General features: G+C 33.0%; 2 protein-coding genes across 3 annotated transcripts in view; both read left to right on the top strand.

Moving 5' to 3' along the window:
* LOC132717560 (uncharacterized) overlaps nucleotides 1-27,478 on the top strand; it is a 49,165-nt gene that overhangs the window by 9,816 nt on the left and 11,871 nt on the right. The window contains exon 1 of one of the 2 annotated variants that reach the window (XM_060701051.1): nucleotides 17,477-17,726. The exons of the other annotated variant lie outside the window; for it this stretch is intronic. Within the exon in view, the coding sequence (XP_060557034.1) occupies nucleotides 17,661-17,726 (66 nt within the window). The 5' untranslated portion in view covers nucleotides 17,477-17,660. Of the gene's footprint in view, nucleotides 1-17,476; nucleotides 17,727-27,478 lie in introns of those variants that run through there. 2 annotated transcript variants of the gene reach the window in all.
* LOC132717558 (uncharacterized) lies at nucleotides 287-11,498 on the top strand. The gene is made up of 11 exons (XM_060701045.1): nucleotides 287-1,619; nucleotides 2,041-2,262; nucleotides 3,645-3,669; nucleotides 4,062-4,595; nucleotides 4,961-5,137; nucleotides 5,258-6,007; nucleotides 6,311-6,624; nucleotides 6,935-7,057; nucleotides 7,342-7,503; nucleotides 8,635-8,849; nucleotides 9,108-11,498. The coding sequence occupies exons 1-11, from the start codon at nucleotides 1,581-1,583 to the stop codon at nucleotides 9,241-9,243; spliced, it is 2,697 nt and encodes an 898-aa protein (XP_060557028.1). The 5' UTR covers nucleotides 287-1,580; the 3' UTR covers nucleotides 9,244-11,498.

The raw sequence follows: 27,478 nt of genomic DNA, 5'->3' as shown, positions 1-27,478 counted from the left end.
AAAAATTTGACTAAATTTCTAACAAATGATTTGAAATGCTTCCTTACCATTTGAACGTAGCCAGTGCCTTTCATTATCACTCTCATCTTGAAATATTTCTTTAGCTAGTGTTTGCTCATTGAAGCCTTTTCCTGTTTTGGCCATTTTGTGACAACATATACACTAACTTAAAACAGAACTACTGGTTCCTGATACGCGATACAAAAAGTGTTTACTAGTTGATTTTGGTTAGGTTAGTTCGCTTGCTTTTTTCTTAATTTGTTACTCCGGAGGATCGCGAACCAAACTAAGTTATAGACATTTTTTTTTTTGAAGAGTACTTATGTTCAAATAGTTCATTTTTGAAAATGTTTAAGATGAATAACCTATGGCATGAGACCTAACATATATAATTAAGGATGTCATGTATGTACTCATTTGAAACGTATTATTCTCACACTTAAAAAAGAGATCAAACAACTGTAAATTAAACAAAACACAAAACACTGTCCAACCAGTGTATAATATATTATCCTAATGTAGAACTGAATATTTTGTCCATGATTAATATTTGTGATGCTGAAAGTTCGTGTTTCAATGAATTGCAGCGAGATTTGTTTCAATATAATAATTATCGCCAAAATTCGCTTGTTTTGGTACAATGTTTACATATTTAATAGCTAGCACTTACCTAGATATGAACAAAGGTGGGGTACCCGTATCTGTTTTTTCTTATTTGTGTGAGTTCCGTGTGCTTATAAAATAATTATGGTATCCTTATATTTAATTGAAACTTTAAGTAGACTTCTAAAAAGCTATATAAATCATGCCTTTAGCGAATATTGTCTTGACCAATATGTGGCTTAAATGTGCACACAACTGAAGCAGTAGGACAAAAATTGTATATAATTAGCCATGCTTCTTAAATTCATTCTCTTTATTTGTCAAGCACTTGCAAAACAGTTTTATTTAGTTATATACATTTACTTATATATCACGCTTTATGTTAATGCTGTATTATTTTTGACATTTCAATATGTAAAAACTCGACATTCACACTTATACGTAAGCAAACTAGGTTTTATTAAAAAATAATATATAGTATATGCATTATACGAAATGAATCGAGTCATTATCTTTAAAAGCCATAGTTTTTGGCAACTTTTCTCGCAATCTTTGTTAACTGGAGGAGATCTTTATGCAGTAATATGGCCTATTGATGAGACAGATATGTTTTCATGTTATATGAGTATTCGAGGTCGCACAAATTATAAAATACATGTATTCAGACACTGACATTATTTATATCCAAACATGTAATTATACTGACAATCTAGCTAATTGTTCTTAACAATACGTATAACAGTTGTGAAAAAATACGCACATCAACACCTTACAGATTCTATTAACAGGTTGATGTACTGGTAAACACAACATCTGCTAATTTGGACCTTTCTAAAGGTAATGTTTCAGCAGCTCTTTTGAAGACGGCCGGGCCTGGGCTTCAGAAAGAATGTAACAAGAAATATGGACAGGGTTTACGGCATCGGGAAATTGCAGTAACCAGAGGATATGGTACAGGATGTAGGAAAATATACCATATGGCACTGCTACCGTATTCAACAAAGGACAGTATAAGGGTCGTATTTTTGTGTTTTATTCTTATTTAATTCATTCTATTCATTGTCCATCTATTTTTTAAATTATAAATGTAAAACTACATACTTTATCAATTACATTGTAATATATTGGCGGAGTTTGAATCATTTTCAGTTTTCTGTATGAGTTTCGCAGTGCTTTGCAATATGAGCCAATAGAAAGTATTCTAAGGAAATAATCTGTGTTCATATAATATTACAAAGAAACAAAGCATACCTCCAGATCTTATTTGTATGAAGATATTAAATACTGTGTCGATCAGTAAAACCGTCGAAAAACGTAACAATTTAGCTATTGACCTTATAAACCTCTAAATCAAAATGTTTAAGTAAAACAATTCACTTTGTTAATTAGCAAACATATCATTTTTGGAAATTGAAATATTTGAAATTATTTCTACAGAACATAAGAATACATATGATTGGCTGTTTGCAATTAGCTTCAGACAACGGACATACATCAATCGCCTTTCCGGCAATGGGAACGGGCTCATTAGGTTATCCAGCGGAACTCGTTGCTTCAGAAATGTTCGGATGTGTAGAGAGATTTAAACGTGACCGCCCACAAACAACACTGAAAATGATCAAGTTCGTTATTTACGACAAGGATATAGAACTTTTTCAGGTTGGTAACTTAAGATTCAGTAGGAAAATTTGATTTTAATGACAATATTATTTTCTATGATAAAACGCAAAATAAGTTACCCTTTATTTCATGATACTGTTATACATGTACAATTTATGTTTTCATTAGCTTGTATTACCTTTTCTTGCAAATTGGGCTTTTATACAAAATAACTTGTCAGAAATTTTAGCGAATTATAACATTTTAACCTTTTACCCCATGAGCATATTGCGAAAAATGGCCGTTTTCATTGAAAAGTCTCGTATAACAAGTTCAAACTGCTATGAAACTATGAAAAAAATGCTTCAATACTGATGAAACTTGGCACATATATGTTGACTACACAATACGCTCAATCGTAAATTTCCTGTAACCATGGCAACGGGGGGACGTCTCAAAATTGCCAAAAATCACTATTTTGCATTGTTTTTTTTCCATCAAAACTGATTTCAAAGTGCTGCAACTTCTCAGCGTCGGTTACTAGTTACCCTAAGATCGACCTGAGGCCATTTTTAGCCTGTAACATGTCCAAAATTTTCTTGGCGATGAGGGGGACTACCGCCCCCTTCAGACCCCCAAAACAAACAAACAAATGGCAACCCCCTGATGTAACAATTTGATGGGGGCGGCGCCGAAAAAGTGGTCACTTTTTTAACAACATTTCTCAAAAGAAAAACAGTGTTTGGGGCCTGAATAGGGCATGTTTTCACTGTTTTGGGCCTCAAAGGGGGGGGGGGCAAAACCCCGTCAAAACACGTCTATATGAGGGAAAAGGTTAACATAGCTCAGTAGCAAAATTGGATCAGCTTGTGTGTCCAGTTGTCCAACAGTCAATCGGCATGCTTTCCTTCTCTCTGTCACTGCAGACACGATTTTTATGTCCTTGGAATAGTTGCGCATAATTTGAATTGGAATCTTTTTTTTCTTAAGAAATATTGTCATGAAACGAAACATGATAGACAGGGAGCCGTGAATGTCCAGGGCCCATTTTCGAGCCATTCTTTATCGTGTTCCTTCATTATAAATTTAAATTAACCAATCAGGAAAAAGTATTTTGAAACCATAATATATGGGATGAATGTGGATACATTTACTAGTATTCTATAACTCGACATATTGTTTTATGGCCTTTATCTTATGACCATCAAGGAACACGAGGTACGACTGTGTAAATACATGCATGTATACCACACGAGCTATGTTTCGTCTAGGATCGTGTATAAGTACATTATCCAGATTCTTATCATTTTGCTTTCAAAAGTCACAGCTCATTAGCCATTTGAAGGCGATAACAACAAAAATAAATCACGTATCTATTGTTTATTTATGACACTTTCTTTACGAAAGTTACTCCTTTTAAAGTCTGTCTTTAAACATTTCAGTATTTCAAGCAAATCGAAATGTCAGGTAAGCTTTATTCATTTATACTTGTATCAACTAATTCTAAACAGGAATATTCTGTGACCGCAAACGTAAACCCGCATATTTTAATGTTTCAAAATTCATTAATAGTATTTTTGGCAATATTGAAATATCGTAAAAGTAGAAAATACGGTAACGTATTTTTTTTCAATTTTCCTAATTATTCCTGTAATTGGGTTTGTTTCGATCCATATGATGTACATGAAATGTATTGATCATTATTTGTTGCACTCCTTATTTATGTTGGTTTAACTTTTAATAAAATGAAATATTTAAGAGAAACCCAATAAAATACAATAACATATTGTCAAATTCTATTTAAGTTGTTGCCAACCTTTATTAATTTCTTAACAAACCCTGTTTATTATCTAAATTAGGTAGAAGCTGCAGTCAAGTTAGAATAGAAATGGTTGGCACAGAAAAAAGTATAAACATGTCAAAAGAACATTTGGATGCAAAAGTTCATGAATTGCTGAAATTGCCTGTCACAGATCAATCAAATATTTCCAGTGCAAGTTATGTAAGTCCTAAGCCAGTAGATGAAAATGATCTTGCATGTGGAGGCCTCACACCAACAGAAAATAATTTCAGCAAAGACAATACACATTCTTCTGCATTGAAAACCCCGCCTGAAGAAAGTAAGGAAGAAAACGGACGCAGATCATCAAAAGACTGTCACCGGAAGCAAAGAATGTATGATAGAACATTCTCATTGACCAAGGATGCTGAATATTTGAAAGTCTTCGAGATTGATGACTGTATGTTGCGAGTATACAAGGGTGATATATTGAATGTCCCAATCGATTGTATGGTAATTGCAAAAGAAGGGAATCAACAACATTACGTTGATAATATCGCAGCCACTGACGTACAAGTGGTAGGAGAGGCATGCTGTTTGAATCGAAAAAAGGGTGATTAACATGTTGTATTATTATTATTATTATTATTATTATTATTATTATAAATAAACTTTGCAAATTTCATGACTTCTACTTTTCATAATATGTTTTATTAATTAACAATTAGTAATAGTACGAACTGGAAAATTAACTGATTTCTCTCAAAGAAAATAACACGGTTTACGTTGAAATAAATTAAAGAAAGAGCTAAGGTGATGTTAAGTATCTAACTTTTGTTTATGTTATTTGGAAAAGTATACCTTTTGTAAAGTAAAGCAATTTAAAAATGCAATCATACCACTAGTACCCGGGATTTGAGTAATAAACTGTGGTGTTGATATGCTATTTTCTAAAATTGACAATTGTAACTTCCGCAGAACAAATTGGTACCTGCGTCATACAGGCTGTTTTCCCAAGCTGGTTCAACTATAAACCAATGACAAGATCGAACTTCACAAAATGTGCTGACGATCTTAGGAAGACAACGCTCAATTGCTTACAACTAGCCGAAAATGAGAATTGCACTTGTATTGCATTTTCATCTTTAAATTCAGGTACTTACATGCTATTTTTTTATCATATACATAATTTTCAAATGAATTTTCAATTGTATTGATATTTTTTATCAAGCGATTAAAATAGTAAAACTTATCTGTTAGACCCTTTTATCTTAGGAAAGTTTGATGTTCCTCAAGAGGTTTGTGCTGTTCAGTATGCAGAGGCTATAAAGATGTTCACAAAGGAAAGAAGAAGCAAAAACGTAAAGGAAATTCATTTTATTGACCAGAATCGAAACATGGTTGAGATAATTCAAAAGACTTTTCAGGACGTAATTCATGATGGGAAGCATTCGCCTTATAACATGAATTTATATATTGAAAGATCTTCTGTGGACAAAAGTGGTGGTGCATCAGTAACAGACAATGATATGAAATCGCCAACAAGAAATACAGTTTTGAAAACGTCGATATATATTCCGTCCCAGCAGAACTTGTCAAAGAAAGATTTCGCTGAATATGACAAACAAGTCTCATACATACAAGATCGTAAAACATTAAAATGCTTCTTTCCACCTGGAAATGTGGTTGAAGTATATGATGCAGACATATTGAGTTTATCTGATGTTGAAGCAATAGTTTGTAGCGAAAATAAACAAGGGGAAGCAAAAGGTATGATTGCTCAAGCATTGTTAAAAGTAGGGGGAGATCCTTACAGTTATGCAAAGATGAAAGAGTTTTATAAGTATAAAAATTCTGGCGATATAATCACGACACAAGGCGGAAAATGTGGATTTCAGTGGGTAATGCACGCCATTATTTCCAGAAAATGCAAACAAAATGTTGTTCCGATCGTTTACAGGAATGTTTTACTAGAAACAAGGAGGAAAAATATCTCTTCATTGGCGTTACCAATATTGGGAACAGGTATATCATATTTAATTGTTGATTTAATAATCATAAATAATTATAATTAATAATTATAATGTAAGCATTTACTGTACAAGATTTTACTAACTTTTTCTTGACTTTCCTCCAATGTGTAGCAGTTAACTAAAGTAATGTACTGAAAAGCTAAAAGCAATATTTTTATGATATTCATTTTTGATGTTTTTTTTCAATTGCAAAATTGAGTTTTTCCTTTCTGACATGATTTGAAAAATGGAAAATAGCAATATGTACTGTCGAAATATCGATAAGTTTGAAAGATACTCTTCATTTTCTATTTAGGTTGTGAAGATATGGACGTAATAGACAGCGCAAGGTTATTGCTCTCTGAGTTGATTCAGTTTTTCAACGATAGTAAGAATAGACAATTCACTCTCCATGTCCATTTAGTTCTAAATGATAAAGATATAGCGAGCTCAGTTAAAGATGTTTTCAAAGCACATATAACCAAAATTAAAGAGTCTCATAAAAGTGAAGTTGAACCACGAACTGGACAAATTTCTGTAGACATGGGGCATGAAAGTCATTCTAAAGAAAACGAAACAGGAGACATAAAAGATGACGTGAAAACGAAATCCGATTTCTCAACAGTTGATGTAAGTTTGTTTTTTACAAACAGTATAAAACTATAAAAATGTAAATGATCATGTATACCTATATTTGGTACATTCAATCACTTTCTTTGATTATTATACATTACAGTATGTAATGCTTAACTACTTGCTGTTAATAAATCAGATAAATTTAGCCTTTGATTGATCATTACGCACTTCAATAATATGTACCATCTTTTCTTAACCCTTTTTTACTATAAAGATTTTGCCATAACAAAGTTTAACTTTAAAGTTTACTTTTTAGCTTAGATACAATTTATAAGATTTATTCTTAACATTAATTACGATGCAGTCAGCTACCAAAGACGAAGAAGTCCCACAAGACTGTGTTATATGCATGGACAACATAACAAAGCCTATGAAGTTAATCTGTGGACATACCTTTTGCTCAGAATGTATTGAAGGATATTTTCGGGTAAATTCATTTATCATGAAATATTTTATAAGATATATAACGTAAATTAAAGCACTTTAGAGAAACATTTAGGCTTATGATGTAATAGTATTTTAAACAAAATTTGCCAAGTTAATTTTCATATTGTTTTTTTTCGGAATAATAATTATTTTTTCTTACCAAACAATATTTGTTGGATGTAGCGGCGAAGTTATGAAAGAAGAAGTCTGATATTTGATTTTAAGGCAAACAAAATATTGTACCATTAATTTTTTTTTATCATTTATGCATTTACTAATTATAAGGTAAGGAAGGTTTGTCCAACATGTGGCAAAGTATGCGGGATTATCACTGGTGACCAACCTGAAGGAATGATGGACATCATAAAAAGACGCGAACATTTGGAAGGTTATAAAAGATACAAAACCATTGCCATTACTTACAGTTTTGCATCTGGAAAACAAGGGGTTTGTGTATATTATCTTTCTTTCTTACTTGAATTTAACACCTTTATAAACAATACATGTGTGTTTTTTTTCAAATACAAATTAAAATCATGCGTGCGCAAGAATGAAAGTATGTATGTATGTTCCTTGATGTCATAACATTCGATAAATCGGTAACTGTGTAGCGAAGCGAAGGGAGGCGACTGCGTCGGAGTTTGATCTCCCCCTTATCAGTACAGAGATCTCTGCCATCATCAATATTTTGATATTTATATTTTTTTAGCTTTTTAATTTATTTTTCATTATTTTGTATATTTTTGATAATTTTTTGATAAAATATAACGGACGTAGGTACAAAAAGTTAAAAATAAAACAGAAAGAGAAAAATGACGTTAGATTTTCTATGTAACATTTGAATTTCGACGTTACGTCATGTGACTTTCATCATCATGTGACGTCTGTGAAGGCAGTGTTTACAATTCTGCCAAGGGAGGTAATCACTGTGAGGAGTTTGGTTTGATTATACATGTGATGTAACCACTTAATTAAATGCGACGCACTGAAAATAAGTACTGAAACAAATCAGATGCAATTTAGTTTAATATCAGGAAGATCTACGGCAACATTTATTTGTTGATGTCGTGTTAGAATCGAAGTAATTTATCCAAATCGGTGATTTTATCGCTTGATAACATCACTGTTTGTCGTTCGGATGCGCATCATTATTTCACTCGGGCTACGCCCTCGTGATATAATTCCTCGCATCCGAGCTCCAAACAGTGATGTTGTTGAGAGATAAAATCACTGTCTGGGATATATTATTTATTAAATAACCAGATAATGGGCGTGTTTGCGTGATCTCCTTTTTCTCCGTTAATGTATACCTGCATGCGCAGTTTTCATGTAAATATCGGTGATCAATGCTTATAATTTATACAAAGTGCATATTTTAGGTCTTTTTAGTGCAATAAATACATCTTAAAAACGAACGTATTAATCTGAATGATCAATGCATAAATTGTTTGCGGATAAAGTCTGGTATAAAATAAAACTCCTGGAAAGCGTTTGTTTACGCTAAACTTGTGTTTTATTTACATTAATGTTGATGGCTTTAATTATTGAAGTTAATTGTAATTTTATAATATATTCTAGACAGACCACCCAAACCCAGGTACTCCTTATAAAGCTATCACTAGGACAGCATTCTTACCTGACAACATGGAAGGCAGAGAGATATGTGCACTTTTGAAGGTGGCCTTTGAGAGGCGTTTAGTTTTTACAATTGGAACATCAAGAACAACTGGGAAAGAGGGAGTTATAACATGGAACGATATACATCACAAAACGGACTTCAGACCACACACACAGTAAGGTTTCAGGCCGATTCGATATTATTTTTATCTTGGATATTAAACAGATGTGATTGAATATCAAAACCTTTATATAAATCTTGCAATTGATCACTTTAATACAAAGTTCTTTGATAAATATGACGATGACGATTCACTTATGTGTGTTGATATAGTTCTGTCTTAGAGGGATGAGACCTTCCCTCGTGCCTAAGATTTGACATATGAATTTTTTCTGCCTCGCCATCCAAGTACATGTAATGATTTTTACTTAAGGTTTGGTTACCCAGATGGTACTTACCTTCAAAGAGTACGTGAGGAACTTGAAGTGAAAGGTGTCACCATGCCGGATATTGACAAGGACTTCATTAGGAAGCTTGATAAAGATAATTTTAGACAGATCATCAAATAGAGGAGTGACATTGTTATTAGTAAATACGGAAATGTTGAATGGATCTTGTGTTGTTATAGACTTTTTTGGATTCATTAAAGTATAGTCATTTAAAAATAAATTGAAGAGGGAATTTTTAATCATATTCTTGTTTGACGTTGTTGACATGCAGTCACCTGAAAATGTATTACACAATAACATTTATACATATTTAAAACTATCAGGCTAGTTTCTTTGTGGCAAAGAAATTGGACTATAATAGAGATCATTGGAGCTACTTGAATGGCCCTGCTTTAACTTTGAAATTTCAATGTGTTTTAAATAACCCTCAAATAAAACAAAGTTGTAAGGGGTCATAGTTGAATCAGCTTATCCGTTTAGCCGTATGACAGTTGGGTTTTGTTTTTGCAGGTTATAACTCGAAAAATCTTAAGTTGTAGATATCAACTATAAATATATTTCATTCAGGAAAAGTGCAGTGCCTATAAAACCATAAGTCCCTTTTGCATAATTTTGGAGTTACATTTATTACATTTCGTTATTTTACATTTTTAAGTTTTTTTCCAAAAAATTACATAAAACATTTAGCACTTATATATTGTATGTTTGCTGTACATTTAGTGCTTGTAGACAATATATTATGTATAAGTCTTTAATAAAAGTATGTCTGTTCTGTTCTGTTTATAAGTTCCTTTTTTCAACTCCTTGTGCTCAGAAGAATAAGTTACACATCACATCACACTCAATATTTTAATAGTGTACCAGTCATTAGCACTTTTGAAAATCTTAGTAACATACAAGCAACATCAGCAGCTGCCTTTGAAATAACACGGGGTATAGATTGATTAATTTAATTTTATACATATTTACTGTATTCTTATATCTTTATGCATGTTTGTCATTGTAAGATAATTCTTATTTCTTAGTTATTTACTAGTATCAGGTATTTACAAGAATTGATATGCATATATAACATTATTTTATAGACATTTTCACATTTCCAAATACACAATTTAAGTACATAACATAAATGTAAATAAAATCGATTAAATAATTAAAAGAATAAGATTCGATACTTGCTGATCCTATGCAAACTTCACTTAAATAATGATTAATATAACAGAATATCTAGAAATAATAATTGCATAATCAAATATTTACACTATGTGCATGTGAGAAAAGCATAATAAAAAGTACCAATTTAGTTAATTTTAGTAATACATGTGTATTATGATAAGCATTCACAATGGTGGCAAAACAGAAGAAAAAAACCTATCTCATGACAGTCTTCTTAAGTTTGTGTTGAAAATGTTGCAATTTAATTTGCTTTTATAGATAGATAGATAGTATTTCTCAATTCATAACAGCATGGAGTTAAATATATGTTTATATATCTGTGATAACAGTGAAAAATAAATATTTACAAGCACATGCGCATAAATCATAAATGAACATAATTTACAAGCATTCAATTTGAACATAATTTACAAGAATTTCGAATAAATACATGTAATATGAAATATATATTATATAAACATTTTATAAGAAATACACGTATTTATATTACAATTAATTTGTGTAATACATTTACTTATACTAGTAAATATGGAAGTGGAAGGTAACATTTATAAGAAATGTATAAACTATATTACATGATATGCTTTATGTTTTTTTCTTTGTAGATAACTAGTCACCTGCATTTTAGAACTTTGCTACAGATTATTGACAAATTTGAATTTATATTTTTATAATGTAGTCAATCCTGCACATTTACAATGTTTTGTTTTCTGTAGCTTAATGAATTGAAAAAAATAAATTCGCTCTTATAGGCTGTCATTTATTTTCACAACATTTGTCTGCAATGATTCTCTTGAAATATCAACTGTTTCTTGAAAGAGCTTAATGCTTGTCAATGACTTGTATTGTGTATTTGTAATTATAATAAATAGCTTATTATAAGAGACGGATAGCCATGAGAAAATATTATAACCACGGGAATTTAAGTTCTAAGTGAACTGTTTGGCATCCATACATTTTCGGCTTCATTCCCCCAGCAATCTTGTCAGCTGTGTTATTTCTTTTGATCTCTGTTAAATACCTACATAATTAGACATATAGCGTATAAATAGTTACAAACATATAAATTGCATGGTCTGAAGTGTTTTATTTTTAGCATTATTTTCGTAACCTAAGTAAATTCTTAATTCATAAATTTATTTAACGTAGCAATAGGTGAAAATAAATGAGCCGCGTCACGACAAAACCAACATAGTGGCTTTGCGACCAGCATGGATCCAAACCAGCCTGCGCATTCGCGCAGTCTGATCAGGATCCATGCTGTTCGCTATCAGTTTCTCTATACTTGTTATAGAGTTTGTAAGCGAACAGCATGGATCCTGATCAGACTGCGCGGATGCGCAGGCTGGTCTGGATCCATGCTGGTTGCAAACCCATTGTTGGTTTTGTCGTGGCGCGGCTCATTTAAAAAATAACACATGTATTACTGTGTGAATAAAACATGTATATAAGAAAAATTAAGTATGCTTTATTCAACATTTATTTACAAATAATTTTATAGAAAAGAACATTATTATAACCTACCAAGTTCTCATAATTTTCGTTCGAGTCGAATTCGTCAGGTCCGGCAATAGTTTTTACACAGGTGTTATCATCACCTCCAATATGAGATGTTTCTTGTGTTCCATGGGTATTTTCAGTGCTAGGATGTGCTCTAACAGACACATAGCCAAGTGTATTGGTTGAATTTGGCTCAGATTTGTCTTCAATCAAACATAATACAAATTATTCAAACATACATATATTCTTACGTCAGAGCCGGATGAAATGCCATAAATTGAACATTTTCAGGATTTTTCAAATTTGTTATTTCTTCTCATCATTGCTTCACATTTCCCGAGAATTAGATCAGAATACTTAAAATTGTTTAATATGAAACTGATTTTTCTTGTATTACATATAATTTGTTTTTGCCCTACGCAGAAGGCGCTTTCAGATTAATTAGACAATTATTTAATTGTTATTAAGATATATATACACACCTTGTGTCATTTTTTGTTTTTCCATTCTATGTTCATCTTGTGAATTATAATCGTAGTAGTGTGATTCAGAATTAACTTTTTGTTCCCTGTCTGTATGTTTATGACTCTTGTCTTTCTTTCCACCTAGAAATTCAACAGAAGGTGATGGTTCTAGGATCCAGAATTGTGTAAAACATACAAGAGAACGCTGTATATGGTTTTACAGTTATTTTAAACATACATATATTTATTTTTAAATGCTTAACCGCGAAACAAGTTAATACAGCTTTAATTTACCACTTCCGACTTTATGGAACTAAGTGAACAAGCAATTCATATGAAATAAAAAGTGTTCTTGAGTTGATTTAGGCTCGAACCCACGAACGATGGGTTGAGTGGCAGACACCCTTATCATTACAACACTGTTCCATTTTCTTACAATTGTGGCAATGATTTTTAAATGTAACCGTTTCGCTGCCAGGTTAATGCATATGTGTCACCGAACACGTGTGGCATAGCCATAAGGTCCAATCCTGAGTAAATAAGAACAAGGTCCATTTATTCATATGTCTTTATTATGATGAACAATGACCACGGTCAATCTGAAATGAACATAAAACATATTAAAGATAAATGACTAAGCTAATGTTAATTGAACTATTGTATAAGTAAATGTTTACAATCCTCTACTGTGGACACTACATAGGTTAATAAATAACGAACTCAAGTCCTATTCATTGGAAATGGTATATCAAAAACCAAATTTGTTGGTACAACAACAACAAAAAAAATACACACCTATCGGCGCCATTTCAACTGGTTTCTGTCTTTGATTTCGTTGTGTATTAGGGGAATTTGCGTAAGCTTCAGGTATGTATTCAGCACCGTGTTTACTTGGCTTCTCTTGATCTCCTTAAACATGAATATATAAACTATTTAACATTTTCAGTTTATTTTACAATATTTCTTTGGTCCATTTCATAAAATTACTATGAAAAGTAACATAAATACTGCTATGGGGTAGTGACGCCTGATACCGAAATCAGACTAAATTTCTTGGTCAGACTTAGACTTGAAATAATTCCTATAGGTGAATGAATGCCAAAGTTATTGGTTTTGTTCACTAATTACAATATACTTTGCAAATCTTAAAACATCTAGCTGGTGTGTGATATAGGGTCACCAGGACACTTTATTAATAGTTAGAAGCACCACCACCCATATTTCTAACTCCATTGAAACACTATGTAAAAAATCTGGAAACAAAGTGACCCTCGGAAGCATTTATCACAACAACATTACAAGAGAATTGCAGACTCGGTTTGATTGGGTCTGTACATGAGGGGTAATGAATACGTGTAACATCCCTCACGCCCCCTAGCACAGGCTTGAGCGGTACTCAATTCTCAACACTTAATAGTGCTGGCATCAATGATCCCGAAGGAACAACACTGAAGTGAAGTACGGGGCAACTTTTTACAGCTGCCACACAGCACTTGACACCTGCTGTTGTGAAGTATAAAAATCTGGAAACAAAGTGATCCATCGGAAGCATTTATCACAACAACATTACAAGGGAATTGCAGACTCGGTTTGATTGAGTCTGTATATGAGGGATAATGAATACATGCAACATCCCTCACGTCCCCTAGCACCGGCTTGAGCGGTACTCAATTCTCAAAACCTAGATTTATACACTTTAGGTATTCTACAAACATTGAATAAATGAGGAAATTCTGAGCATATGAATAGGCAATATATATACATGTATGTTATATAACTAGATTAACCAGACTGTTTTATGAAGATTTAAATTACCAACACATAACCTCTGATCCCAAAATACAAATTTATTTAGTTCCACCTTTTGTTTTCTCGATTTTTTTATACTTGATGACCATATGCCGCTTTTTACGGAATGGCACGAACGTGTCACATTGAAGGTTCTGTGATAATCGCCGTATGAACACTTCTGTCGATGTTTCTTAATTCAAAAATTCAAAATTTCACTATTTTATGTTTAAATTTTGAATTCTGCTTAAGCCGGCGCTAAGAGGCATCAAACAATTTAATACTAAGGTCTTTTGAATATACATGTGATTCAATTTCCTCAAAAATTAGATTAAAATCCAAGTTAAATTCAAGTATTATTAATTTATAATATCTTTTAAAAATTTAAATTAAAGCATGATAATCTTCTGGATCAAAATTGTTTAATCAAAGTATTATTAATTCTTTCTCATCAAAAATGTGATTCTAAAACCAAGAAATGTAAAATTTCCTTTGTAAAAAAAGTAAATTTTAACAAGCGTTTTAACCTATACTCGTAAATCCTCTGAATCAGAATTTTTCATATTGGTACAAAAGGGAATAATTATAGAAGTCAACTTAACTAAAATTGAATGCTTTGACTTAATAATTTTATAAATAAATATTTATAATCAAAATCAAATGCTTACAAAAAACAATTAAAAGTGAGACAGGTTTCAAAGTTATATTCAATAATCAATGACCTACGATGGACATTCATCTACAAAAATTATATTTTTGCTGGGAAAAAATCCTGCACAAAAATGATAAAGCAATTATTATAAGGTATTGTGAGTTTTAATACTATCTTTTTTGGCAAAAAAAATCTTGAAAATAACCAAATCGAAATGTGTATGAGTTCTTTTATGACAGTTTAAAATACTCTTTTTAGTCACACATAATGATCTCTCAATAATGGGCATACCCTACCCAAATCATCTATGTCTTGAATTAAAATTTCATACAATTACCCCGTAAAATTAGTTTAAACTTTAATTTTTCATTGAATCCACACTGAAAGTAATATAAATTCTATAGTACTCGTAACAGGCCGGACAAAAAGTTTGTACGACCAGCAACTGTTGCTATGTGTATTACTTATCAGTGAATCTATTTTTAGAAAAATCATTATCAGTACATACCTCCTATATATGGAATGCCGGTAGGGACATGCCTGCTTATTTGCCAAGAACTGAATTGCTTATTTGCTAATTGCTGATTTGCCATTTTGGTTATTTGCTAATTGCTGATTTGCCAATTTGCTTATTTGCTAATTGCTGATTTGCCAATTTGCTTATTTGCCAATTGCTTATTTGCTTATATACATAAATTTGTATGCTATTGTCAGGCGACTCGTCCGACTCGCGAAGTTCTTGTTTGATATGACATAACAAGTCTTTGTAGACTTTATTTCAAGCTTATGAACCTATATCATGTTATTATGTTGATAAAGTTTTGTTAATTATAACTTGTGTAAATTATGATCAATCCATCATTACCTTGAATATAGGTAGACAGACAGATGGATACTTTTTATTCAATTTCGAAAAATATAAATTCAGTTTCAAAAAGTAGTTGTTTTTTAATTATCTTGAGTTTCAGTTTTAGCTCCACTATTCAGAGAATAGGGATGCTATTCTACCCACCAAGGCATTGGTTTTCTTGGTAACTTGTTTTTCTGTCATATCTCTGTTACTTTTGCTGATTTATGCTTACTGCAACTTTGCATAAACTTTGCATAATTACAAGCATGCATACATGAAGAAGCTGTCCCCGTTATATACTGAATGTCAAGGTCACCAATGAATTGTACTACGAAGCCTTTGTTTTTCTGTCATATCTCTGCTACTATTGCTTATATCTAACTGTAACTTCACATAAGCATTAGGTAGCATGCATACACAATATTCAATATTCCATTATACCCTAGGTCATGATCATGGTCATGGTCACCTGATAGCATGTAAAATGTTCAGCATGAAGAAATGGAAAAGTGTGACCAAATTTCAAAAACATTGAACAAAAGCAAAATGTTGATGGACACACAGACATAAGTGATCTCAAAATCTTACAGAGCTAAAAACGAAGCCTATTGCTTAAGTGCAAAGACAAACACCCGTGTTTAGCATGCACCAAGTGTATCATTCGTGATACTATGTGTTCCTACCACTAAAATGAAGCCCTCCGTGACAAATCTCCTGAGAATAACGACATTTTATATGCCATAAAATAAGAAATAGTTTTGTTTTCAAGTTCTTTTATTTTCAATCTTTATCCAATAATTTCCAATTATATATGACCAATCAAGTGTTTATTATGCCATCAATCTCTGACTTAAGCTGCACAAACAGATCTATCTATAGCTGCAACACAATACGTATAAACCATTCTCAAGCACAGACGCTGGGGGTAAGATCCTGCCCCCAACGTGATACGCCTCTGTAAACACTATATCAAAACTATTTTAATATTTATTTAAATACTAATTGGACATCTGTTACAACGATAAACCATTAAGTACTTTATTGAGACTTGGTGGTATATGGTATTTTTTCATACCGGTATATGTAAAGATTGTTTGAAAATCATTTTTAACGATGTCAAATTCGTGTTTAAATATTAAAATATTTTAATAGAGTGTTTACAGGGGCACGTATCACGTTGGGGTACAGGATCTGACCCCCAAGCGTCTGTGTTCTCAAGGACATGTCAGCCATCAGTTGTAGACATATATCTGCTTAGGCATCACTGCAACTAAATTCATTGACCAACAGTATTCTTGGAAAAAACACTAAATGTACAAGAATACTGTTGGTAAAAGTTAACAGATCTGACTCAACTGGTTGTCTGTAGTCAGATTTTCCATATACTTCCGGCACAGTGTAAACTATTTCTTTTGCAAAAAGCAAATAAGCAATCGGCAAAAAAGCAAATACGTAAACCAGCGGCTAAAAAATAAGCAAATTAGCAATTCAGCAATTGGCAAATAAGCATATTTGTCATTAAGCCTATCAGATATTGACAAATAAGCAAAACAGCAATTAGCAAATAAGCAATTCAGCAATTGGCAAATAAGCAAATTGGCATGTCCCTACCGGCATTCCATACCTATAGGAAGAATTCCCTTTTAATTTTGTGCATTGGCTGAATTTAGAATAAAGTAGTCCGGCAAGACACCAGTGAAAACACGGAAAATATGATTCACCACAGTGAAAAATAATTTTTTACAGAAAAATTCGCAAAATAAAAACACGCATTTTATTTCATCAATATTTCTCAATATTTCGTTTATTAGTATGTAAAAAATTTTATTATCAAGCTATCGAAAAGGCGTGTTATCGGTAAGGTACGGATTTTAATCAAGTCAATAAAATCCCCAAAGTACTTTCGCTTTCGGTTTAATAATAGTTGACCTGTCCAATAATCTTAGTGTTCATATAATTGTACTCTTATTAGCTAATTTTTATTTCATTCTTTACGGAAAATGAATTTTTCACTTTACCGAGGAAAAGAAGAAAAAGGTAAATTCAATTGAATGGAACTTTATGGCTGTTCTTTTATTACAACGGAGACATACCAGAAACGTAGATTATGGAAAAGAAAGTTGTGATGGCTGACCAGCTGAACGAGGATTCGGATAACACACATCAAAATCAGGTTTTTTTTCCATGATTTTATCACAATTATATATATTAATATACATTTATATAATATATACATGTGTATATACATAAGGGAAGCAAACGTAGCCTAAAGCTGAGTATTTTCTTTTAGCTTTTTCTATTGCTTCCTTTCAATAATTATACAAATTATCGTGGTTTTCTCTCAATTAAAAATTAATTTACGAATAACTAAATTGATCAATTCTCTTTTTTTTATTTACTGGGTTGACCTAGTGCAAAGAAAGATATATTGTGTTCAAACAATTTTGTGTCGAATTTGATCTTATTAAAATACTTGTAATTTTTAAGAGTAAAGTAAACATGTTGATTACGTACGGAGAACATATTTTTAAGATTTAAACTGTTAACTCAACACAATGTAACAATATATAGGTTAACACATTATATGAAAACACAGTGTCGTCGTTCGTCGTCAACAATCGGGTTGTTAACAGTCTAGCAGTCACAGTTTTGATTGGATCATCATCAAACTTTGTCTGAATATTTGTCTCAATAAAATACAGATCGAGTTTCGAATATGGGTTATCTCAGGTCAAAAACTAGGTCACAAGAGCTAAAAATATAAAAATCTTGTTAACACTCTAGTGGCTGCAGTTTTGATCCAAATATTCTGGAAATTTGTCAGAAAGGTTATTTTGATGATTTTAGGTTAGGCTCGAAGACGGATAATATCCGGTCAAAAACTAGGTCAAAGGAGCTAAAAATAGAAAAAGCTTGTTAACACTCTAGTGGCTGCAGTTATGATCGAAATATTCTGGAAATTTGTCAGGAAAGTTGTTTTGATGATTTCTAGGTTAAGTTCGAATATTGGTCCTCTGCGGTCAAAAACGAGGTCACAGGAGCTAAAAATAGAAAAATCTTGTTAACACTCTAGTGGCTGCAGTTTTGATCTAAATATTCTGGAGATATGTCAAGAAGGTTGTTTTGATAATTTCTAGGTCAAGTTTGAAGATGGATCATCTCCAGTCAAAAACGAGGTCACAGGAGCTAAAAATAGAAAAATCTTGTTAACACTCTAGAGGCTGCAGTTTTGATCCAAATATTCTGGAAATATGCCAGGAAGGTTGTTTTGATGATTTCTCGGTCAAGTACGAAGATGGGTCATCTCCGGTCATAAAGTAGGTCACAGGAGCTAAAAATAGAAATATCTTGTAAACATTCTAGTGGCTGCAGTTTTGATTGAAATATTCTGGAAATTTGTCAAGACATTGTTTTTGATGATTTCTAGGTCAAGTTCGAAAATGGTTAATCTCCGGTAAAAAACTAGATCACAGAAGCTTAAAATAGAAAAAGCTTTTTAACACTCTAGTGGCTGAAGTTTTGATCCAAATTTCCATGAAATTTGTCCGAAAGGTGGTTTTGATGATTTCTAGGTGAAGTTCGAATATAGGTCATCTCCGGTCAAAAACAAGGTCACAGGAGCTAAAAATAGAAAAAGCTTGTTAACACTCTTATGTCTGCAGTTTTGATCCAAATATTCTGGAAATTTTTGAAGAAGAGTGTTGTTATGATTTCTAGGTCAAGTTTGAAGATGGGTTATCTTCGGTCAAAAACTAGGTCACAGGAGCTAAAAATAGAAATATGTTGTTTACACTCTAGTGGCTGCAGTTTTGATCCAAATGTTCTTTAAATTTGTCAGAAATGTTGTTTTGATGATTTCTAGGTCAAGTCCGAAGATGGGTCATCTCTGGTAAAAAAATAAGTCACAGGAGCTAAAAGAAGTAAAAGCTTGTTAACACATTAGTGGCTGCAATTTTGATCCACATTTCCTGGAAATCGGTGAGGAAGATTGTTTTGATGACTTCTAGGTTAAGTTCGAATATGGGTTCTTTCTAGTCAAAAACTAAGTCACACTGCCAAAATATGGAAAAAGCTTTTTAACACACTAGAGGTCACATTTTTGACTCAATTGTCATCAAACTTGACCAGGATGCTTGTCTTAGACATTGCTTGGATGCGGTTGATGGGTCAGGGGAGCGATCTAGGACCATCATGGCCCTCTTGTTTAAAAGAATAATCCAAATTAACTTGACAGAATGAGATAAACTAGGAAATGCAGCTTCCCATACAAAGATTGTGCATTCTCTTAATTCTATATTGTGCATTCCCTTAATTCAAGTTAGGCACACCACGGACTTCGAAGAATTTCCAATATTTCAATAAATTTCTACTATATAAGTATTTTACCCAAGATGAGCATAATATATATTTAAATAAGCTTAACTAAATTCTACTTGCAAAATAAGGAACTTGTCAGAATAATCATACAGTTTCACTGAAGATATTTTTTGAAAGAGTTAATGTTTTCCTTCAGCGATACACAGAAGTGTATTATATTTCAATGTAAACCTGTTGCTGTGCGTATAATAAACTCTATATACATGTTAATGTCAAAATCGTTAAAAAAACAGAAAATATGAGAGTTTAGAGAGATATTTTACATAAGTTTAGGAGAGACACACTGATAGTGTGTAGCGTTTATTTTTTTGTTGAGAAGAGAATTTGTTGTTTTGAAGGGAGTTTTGTTGATTTGTTGTAGTTGGTTGAATATAATTGTGGTGATCTTAATTGATCCGGATTTATTGGTTGTAATTAGTTGTTTTGGCTGTTGAGTTATATCTGTTTGGTAAGCTATTGGTTGATTTTTTCTGGACAAGATTATATTATTTGATGCTTTGTTTTGAGAATATATGCAAATAATAGGTGCTTTAGTTTAAGTTGTTTTCTGATGCTGATTAGATTTTGTGAAGTTAATATTGTTGGTTGAATGTTTGTGGTTTATAGTGTATCTTAGAGTTGTAAAAAGAGTCATTTCTGTGTCCTTCATTTTATGGCGATTTTATTTTTTTGTTTGATCATAAGTTGTTTAGAGCTTGGGCTCGCCTAGGTGTCTAGTATTGTTTCGTATAAAAGACGTTTACGTGAAAAGATATTTTGTATAAGTTGTTGATGTGTGTTTGTTTTGTAAATAATGATCAGATTTCTTTGTTTTGGGTGTAAACAATAACCAGAGTTTGTTGTTTAAATGTATATATGGATTTGAGATAGAAAAAGATAATACCTAATAATACCTAATAATTGTGTTAACTAAACAATTACATGCTACTGAGAATATTTCAATCTTAAGTCAGGCAGTGCGGGATATTCCCTTTAAGTTGGAATGTTTGGAATGTTTTCTGGGTTAAACTTTGATATATAGTTTTTTGTTAAACCTTACTGTTGGTAAAATAGAGCGGTGTAAAAGCTGTTCGGCGAAATTATCGATAAACCTGCGTTGTAGTATTATACAAGTAAACTCTCTGTACAATAGATTTTAATTAGAGGTTAATAAGTAGAGAAGCGGTGACGGACTGTGTACTAAAGAATTAATTGCACTTTAGCAGGAGAGCACCTTTTTTGAATACTGTTAACACGGCGATAGATTTTAAGTGGTTTTGGGGAGACATTTGTTGTGATAGTGTGAATCATTGTGTTTATAAATTTATATCAATGATAAAGATATAGCTTATAATTTGTTGAAGTTAGAAACAGTAATTGATAAAAGTTTACACGGTGTCAAGTGCGTGATTATTTACAACAGTGTATGTAATACATGTAGTTGAATAAATAGTTGGTTTTTTTTTGTTTTTTTTTACCGCCGGTGCCCAGTTGGTTGTTTTCATAAAGTTTACATAGTTGTTAAACACTACGAGAAGATTAATATCGGTGCTCTGGTTGTTCCTGTTAGTACAAGTTCATTGCCGGAGCCCGGTAGGTGTCATTGTTATATAGAGATATTTGATTTGAGTAAACAAGTCTCGGTGCTACAGAGGTACACCATTTTGTTGAGTTATACGTATTTACTTAACGTTTGTACGTAGAAGTTGATTATTTCATTGAATAGTAATGCATTATAAAGCAGTTATGGATTACGATAAATGGGTAACATAGGGAGAGAGGCTTGGGTTGAAGAACGCGGATTTACGTGATTTTGTTCAAAAGAAAGAATCAGAATATCTTGAAAGAGAAGTAAGAAATATTAGACGTGAAGAAGATAGACGGCGATTTGAGGCCGAGCGTAAAGCAAAAGAAGCCGAACGTGAGGAATAAAACGTTTATTCCCTGCTAAAGTAGAGATGAAAATGAAAGAGCAAGAAATAGAATTGATGAAGTTAAAAATCGAGACTGAGGATCGCCTTGATACCCCATCTAACAACGGTTTGAGGCCAAGATTGCTAAAATTCGAAGAGTCAAAGGATGACATAGATGCTTATATAGAGCGTTTTGAAAGATTCTCCATTAGTCAAGGATTGAAAGGAGATACATGGGCAATAAGCTTAAGTTCGTTATTAACGGGAAAAGGTCTTGAAGTTTACACTAGTTTGCCCCCCTGAGCAAGCATCAGACTATCAAGAATTAAAAACAGCAGTTTTGAAAAGATACCAATTAACAGAAGACGGTTTCAGAAATAAATTTCGAGAGAGTAAGCGGAACAAGGAGAGAATGTAAACCAATTTACGGCTCGCTTAGATAGGTACTTTAGTAGATGGACAGAAATGGCCGACGCTGCGGATACAGTAGATAGATTTAGAGATCTTATTATTAGAGAGCAATTTGTCAAAGTTTGTTCAACAGAGCTAGTTCTTTTTCTAAAGGAACGAAAGCCAAAGGATCGTAGAGATGTCATCTCTTTGGCTGAACAACACTAAGAGGCTCATGGTGGTACGATTACAAATAGTAAAAGCTCAAAATATGCCAGTTTTTTCAAATAAATCACCAATACGCCTTAATCAAGGTAATCTATCGAAACAAATGCAGCACTATCACAGAGAAAACATAAAAGTTACATGCTTCATATGTAATAGAAAGGGTCATGTGGCCAGAGATTGTCGAGATCAGACTAAGAAAAGATATGGGGCTGCCGCAATGTCATATGGAAAGCAAAATAGAAATTACTTTAAAACAAATCGGGATTCTTCACCAAGGAACTGGCGTAGTAGGCTTTGAGAAAATAGACGTGATGGTAGATCATATGATAAGAAAGTATCGGGGTTATGTATGTCAATTTCTCCAACAAGTTCTTATGATGGTTGTATTGAAGAGGGGAAACTAAATTAGCCAATAGTAATTTTGTGCCTGTCATTACAAGTAGCGGTACAATTGAATCATTAGAATAGAGAAAGAAAGAATCCCTAAAAAAAGTCCAACACAGCATAAATGAAAATGTTGCAGGCTCGGTTTGATTGAGCCTGTTCATGGACGGTACTGTAAAGTGCAAACTATCGTCCACGCCCCCTAGCACCGGCTTAAGCAGAATTCAACATTTAACATGAGTTGGTACAATTTTGAATTTTGAAACATCCGCAGATGTGTTCATATGGCGGTTATCATGGAACCTTCAATGTGACACTTAGTGCCATACCATGAAAAGTGGCATATGGTCCCCAAGTAAAAAAAAATGCTTGTGCCCTAAACGAGAAAACAATGGACGGAACTAAGTAAAATGGGATTTTGGAAGGGGATCAGAGGTCATGAAGCCTGCATATCACAGATGATACGTCAAAAGACAAATTTAAAAAGCAGGCCACATATCCTAAAAGGGGAAAATTTAACAGTATTCAAATGAGGAAAAAATGGAAACCCCCCAAAAAAAGAAAAAAACCAAATAAAAGAACTAAAATTACCACAAGCACAACAATTATGTGAAGAAGAAAGGTGAACGTCAATTGGATTCTGAAACCTAGGATATGTTGGTAATCAAGAAGGTGAAAGCTCTAAAGAGACACTGGGTTTGCGAGTTAGCAGTGTTGAAAAAAAGTTGGTGGAAGAAGATCAACTGCTGAATAAAAATTAGTGTCAATGATAGCAATAGGGTGGTCGGGGGCCGGGTTTTTGGTACCCATGGCAAAATAAGACATTGACACACCTTATTATAAGGGGTTTAAATAGAAGCTATGGTTTTTAGATGTCAGTCAATTTTGTGACTTAGTCTTTGGCAATATTTCAGGGGTATACTTGATAAAGCCAAATGAGAAAGTGGGTTTAGTCGAGACGAAACAAACCATAGCTGCTGTTGTTTCTAGAGCAACAGGCAGAAAAAGAGAAGAAATCAATGAAACCTCTTAAAAGTTCCAAAGATCGAAGATAACGAAATTACGGTAGATGTTCTTAAAAAAGAACAATCAAATAACAATACGTTACAGCGTTTGTGGCAGTATGCTAGGGAAAATAAGATCATGAAAACTAAAAGTGGTAACAAATTTAGATATGAAGTAGGAAAAGATGTGTTGTATAGAATATTTGAGACGGTGAAAGGGTGATTTGAAGTCTGAAACAAGACAAAATAGTTGTTCCTAGTAAATATCACAAAAGAGTTATGCATTAGCTCATGAATCTATAGTGGGTGGGCATTTGTCTGTACGCAAGACTTTAGACAGGATACAGTCTAGTTTTCACTGGCCAGGTATTTCTAGTGATATAAATAGATTTTGTCGTTCCTGTGACATTTGTCAGAAGACGGTGCCTAGGGGTAGACTTCAGAAAAACTTCTTTAGGTGAAATGCCTATTATTGACACTCCGTTCCAGAGAATTGCGGTTGATTTGGTAGGGCCAATAACGCCTGTATCGGAAAAGGGAAATAGGTACATATTAACTGTAGTTGATTATGCTACACGTAACCCAGAAGCTGTTGCTTTACTAAGAATTAAGACTGAAAATATAGCTGAAGCATTGTTAGATATTTTTGCAAGAGTAGGTTTCCCATCGGAAATATTTAGTGATAGAGATAGTCAGTTCACGTCACAACTTATGGAAGAACTTTGTAGATTTGTATCACTGAAACAGTTGTTTACTACCCCTTACAATCCAAAATGTAATGATCTTTGTGAAAGAATGAATGGTATTTTTAAAAAGCATGTTGAAGAAAATGTGCCAAGAAAGTCCTAAGGATTGGGACAGATATTTGTCTGCGGTTCTCTTTACATACAGAGAAGTCCCTCACTCAAGTTCAGGGTTCTCACCATTTGAACTTCTATATGGCAGAACTGTTAGAGGTCCTATGCAAGCACTAAAATAATTATGGACAGAAACAGAAGTACCAGAGACACGTTATACGTATGAGTACTTCCTAGATTTGAGAAATAGGTTAGAACAAATATGCAAGATTGCTAGAGAGAATCTCAGCAACTCACAAGAAGAGTATAAACATCATTATGATAAGAAAACACGACCAAGAAGTCTTAAGAAAGGAGACAAAGTTTTATTGCTCCTGCCTTCAACACACGATAAACTAATGTTACAATGGAAAGGTCCATTTGTTATAAAAGAAGCAGTTAATAAGTTTGACTACAAAGTTAAAGTAGGTGATAGAAATGGGATGTACCACATAAATCTTCTAAAGAAATACGAAGAACGAGAAGATAGAATTTGTGCGAGTGTAGCTGTAATAGAAAAACAATAATGAAATGAATATCAACAAGGCAAAGGCAACGTTCACAGGAGCCGAAGCCGAAAAAAAATGATACTGGGATAGTTGATGATGAAAATCTTTTAGAACTAGTAGATACACTGGGTGGAGAGACGTACAGAGATGTTAATGTTGATGACCAATTAACACTTGGACAAAATCATAAGTTAATGCGTTGCTTCAAGAATTTGAGGATATTTTCACTGACGTTCCTTGAACTACAGATCTTGAATCTCACAAGATTGAGTTGACTGACAAATCACCAATTCGTGTCAGACAATATACGATACCATTTGCAAAAAGGACAGCGGTAGGGGATGAAATTAAGAAAATGTTTGAATGTGGTATCATTGAAGCAGCGAATTCTGATTATAATTCTCCAATTGTTTTGGTGAAGAAAAAGATAATACAAACCGCTTTTGTATTTACTTCAGACGACTCAACTCTGTAACAAAATTTGATACAGGACCAATGGGTAATGTTGAGGACGTGATGGCAAAACTAAAAGAAGATAAGTTCTTCACAAAAACTGATTTGACCAAATGTTTTTGGCAAATACCATTTGAAGCAAAATCAAGACATCTAACAGCATTTTCTACAACAAAAGGTAGTTACCAATTCAGAAAGATACCATTTGGAATGGTCAATTCTGGTGCAACATTTAATAGAATGATGCGGAAGTTGCTTTCCGGAGTGAATGATACTGATAACTATGTTGACGATGTGCTTGGACATACGGTTACATCGGTTACATGGGAGAGACATATGAAGATGTTGAGACAGTCGAAAGAAAACGAGGCGCAAAAATCACAGTTTAACCTTCTAAATGTATGATTGGATTTGAAAGTATACAATTTACCGGTCATGTTGTTGGCAAAGGACAAATGCATAGAAGATGACAAATTAATAAAAAATCGAGACGCTATGCGACCAGAGTCAAAGAAGCAACTGAGATCATTTCTTGGTCAAGCTGGATACTACCGAAAATTCATTGCTTCATTTGCAGAAATTGCTACACCCTTGACAAATCTTACGAAGAAAGGACAGCCAAATAAAATCATATGGAAACCAGAACATGAAAAAGCCTTTAAAACATTGAAGCAAGTATTGACACTATCATCAATACTACGACTTCCAGACTTTTCAAAGTCATATGTTTTGCAATGTGATGCTTCAGACACAGGAGTTGAGAGTGCAATTCTTCAACAGTTTGATGATGGTCTGCTTCCAATAGCTTACGCCAGTAAGAAATTGCTGAATAGAGAAAGAAACTACTCGGTTATCGAAAGGGAATGTCTTGCAATGGTATTTGGAATAAAGAAATTCAAGAAATATTTGTACGGGAAAGAATTTGAGCTGCATACAGACTATGCTCCTTTAACGTATATTCAGAAATGTAAAGTTGAAAGTGGCCGCATCATGAGATGAGCATTGTTTCAACAGAACTAAAAGTTTAGAATAGTAGCTGTGAAAGGAAAGGACAACGTTGGTGCAGATTACCTAAGTAGTCTCGATACCTGAAAAAAGACGTTGTAGATTATTCATTTTGTTTGAAAACACTGGAGTGTTCTCTTGAGTTGGGGGTTGTCAGAATAATCATACAGTTTCACTGTAGATATTTTTTTAAAAGAGTTAATGTTTTCCTTCAGCGATACACTGAAGTGTATCATATTTCAATGTAAAATGTAAACCTGTGTCTGTGCGTATATTAAACTCTCTATATATGGTAATGTCAAAATCGTTAAAAAAAACCCAGAAAATATGCGAGTTAAGAGAGAGATTTTTCATAAGTTTAGGAGAGACACACTGATAGTGTGTAGCGTTTATTTTTTTGTTGAGAAGAGAATTTGTTGTTTTGAAGGGAGTTTTGTTGATTTGTTGAAGTTGGTTGAATATAATTGTGGTGATCTTAATTGATCAGGGTTAATTGGTTGTAATAAGTTGTTTTGGTTGTTGAGTTATATCTGTTTGGTAAGATATACTTCGTTGAAATTGGTTGATTTTTTCTAGACAAGATTATATTATTTGATGCTTTGTTTTGAGAATATATGCAAATACTAGGTGCTTTAGTTTAAGTTGTTTTCTAATGCTGATTAGATTTTGTGAAGTTAATATTGTTGGTTGAATGTTTGTGGTTTATAGTGTATCTTAGAGTTGTAAAAAAAGTCATTTCTGTGTTCTTCATTGTGTGGCGATTTTATTTTTTGTTTGATCATAAGTTGTTTAGAGCTTGGGCTCGCCAGGTGTCTAGTATTGTTTCGTATAAAAGACGTTTACGTGA

This window comes from Ruditapes philippinarum, unplaced genomic scaffold, assembly GCF_026571515.1.
Source record: "Ruditapes philippinarum isolate M1 unplaced genomic scaffold, ASM2657151v2 ctg3021_1_1_1_1, whole genome shotgun sequence".
Lineage (NCBI taxonomy): Eukaryota > Metazoa > Mollusca > Bivalvia > Venerida > Veneridae > Ruditapes > Ruditapes philippinarum.
Note: the sequence above shows the minus strand (reverse complement) of the source record. Positions and strands in the feature narration are given on the sequence as shown.

What these genes read in the sequence shown, in the direction of transcription:
- LOC132717558 (XM_060701045.1), top strand. Translation starts at nt 1,581, where the DNA reads ATGGCACTGCTACCGTATTCAACAAAGGACAGTATAAGG. An exon ending in CCGATTTCTCAACAGTTGAT is followed by an intron (nt 6,625 to 6,934) that starts GTAAGTTTGTTT and finishes ATTACGATGCAG; the next exon opens with TCAGCTACCAAAGACGAAGA. An exon ending in GTATTGAAGGATATTTTCGG is followed by an intron (nt 7,058 to 7,341) that starts GTAAATTCATTT and finishes ACTAATTATAAG; the next exon opens with GTAAGGAAGGTTTGTCCAAC.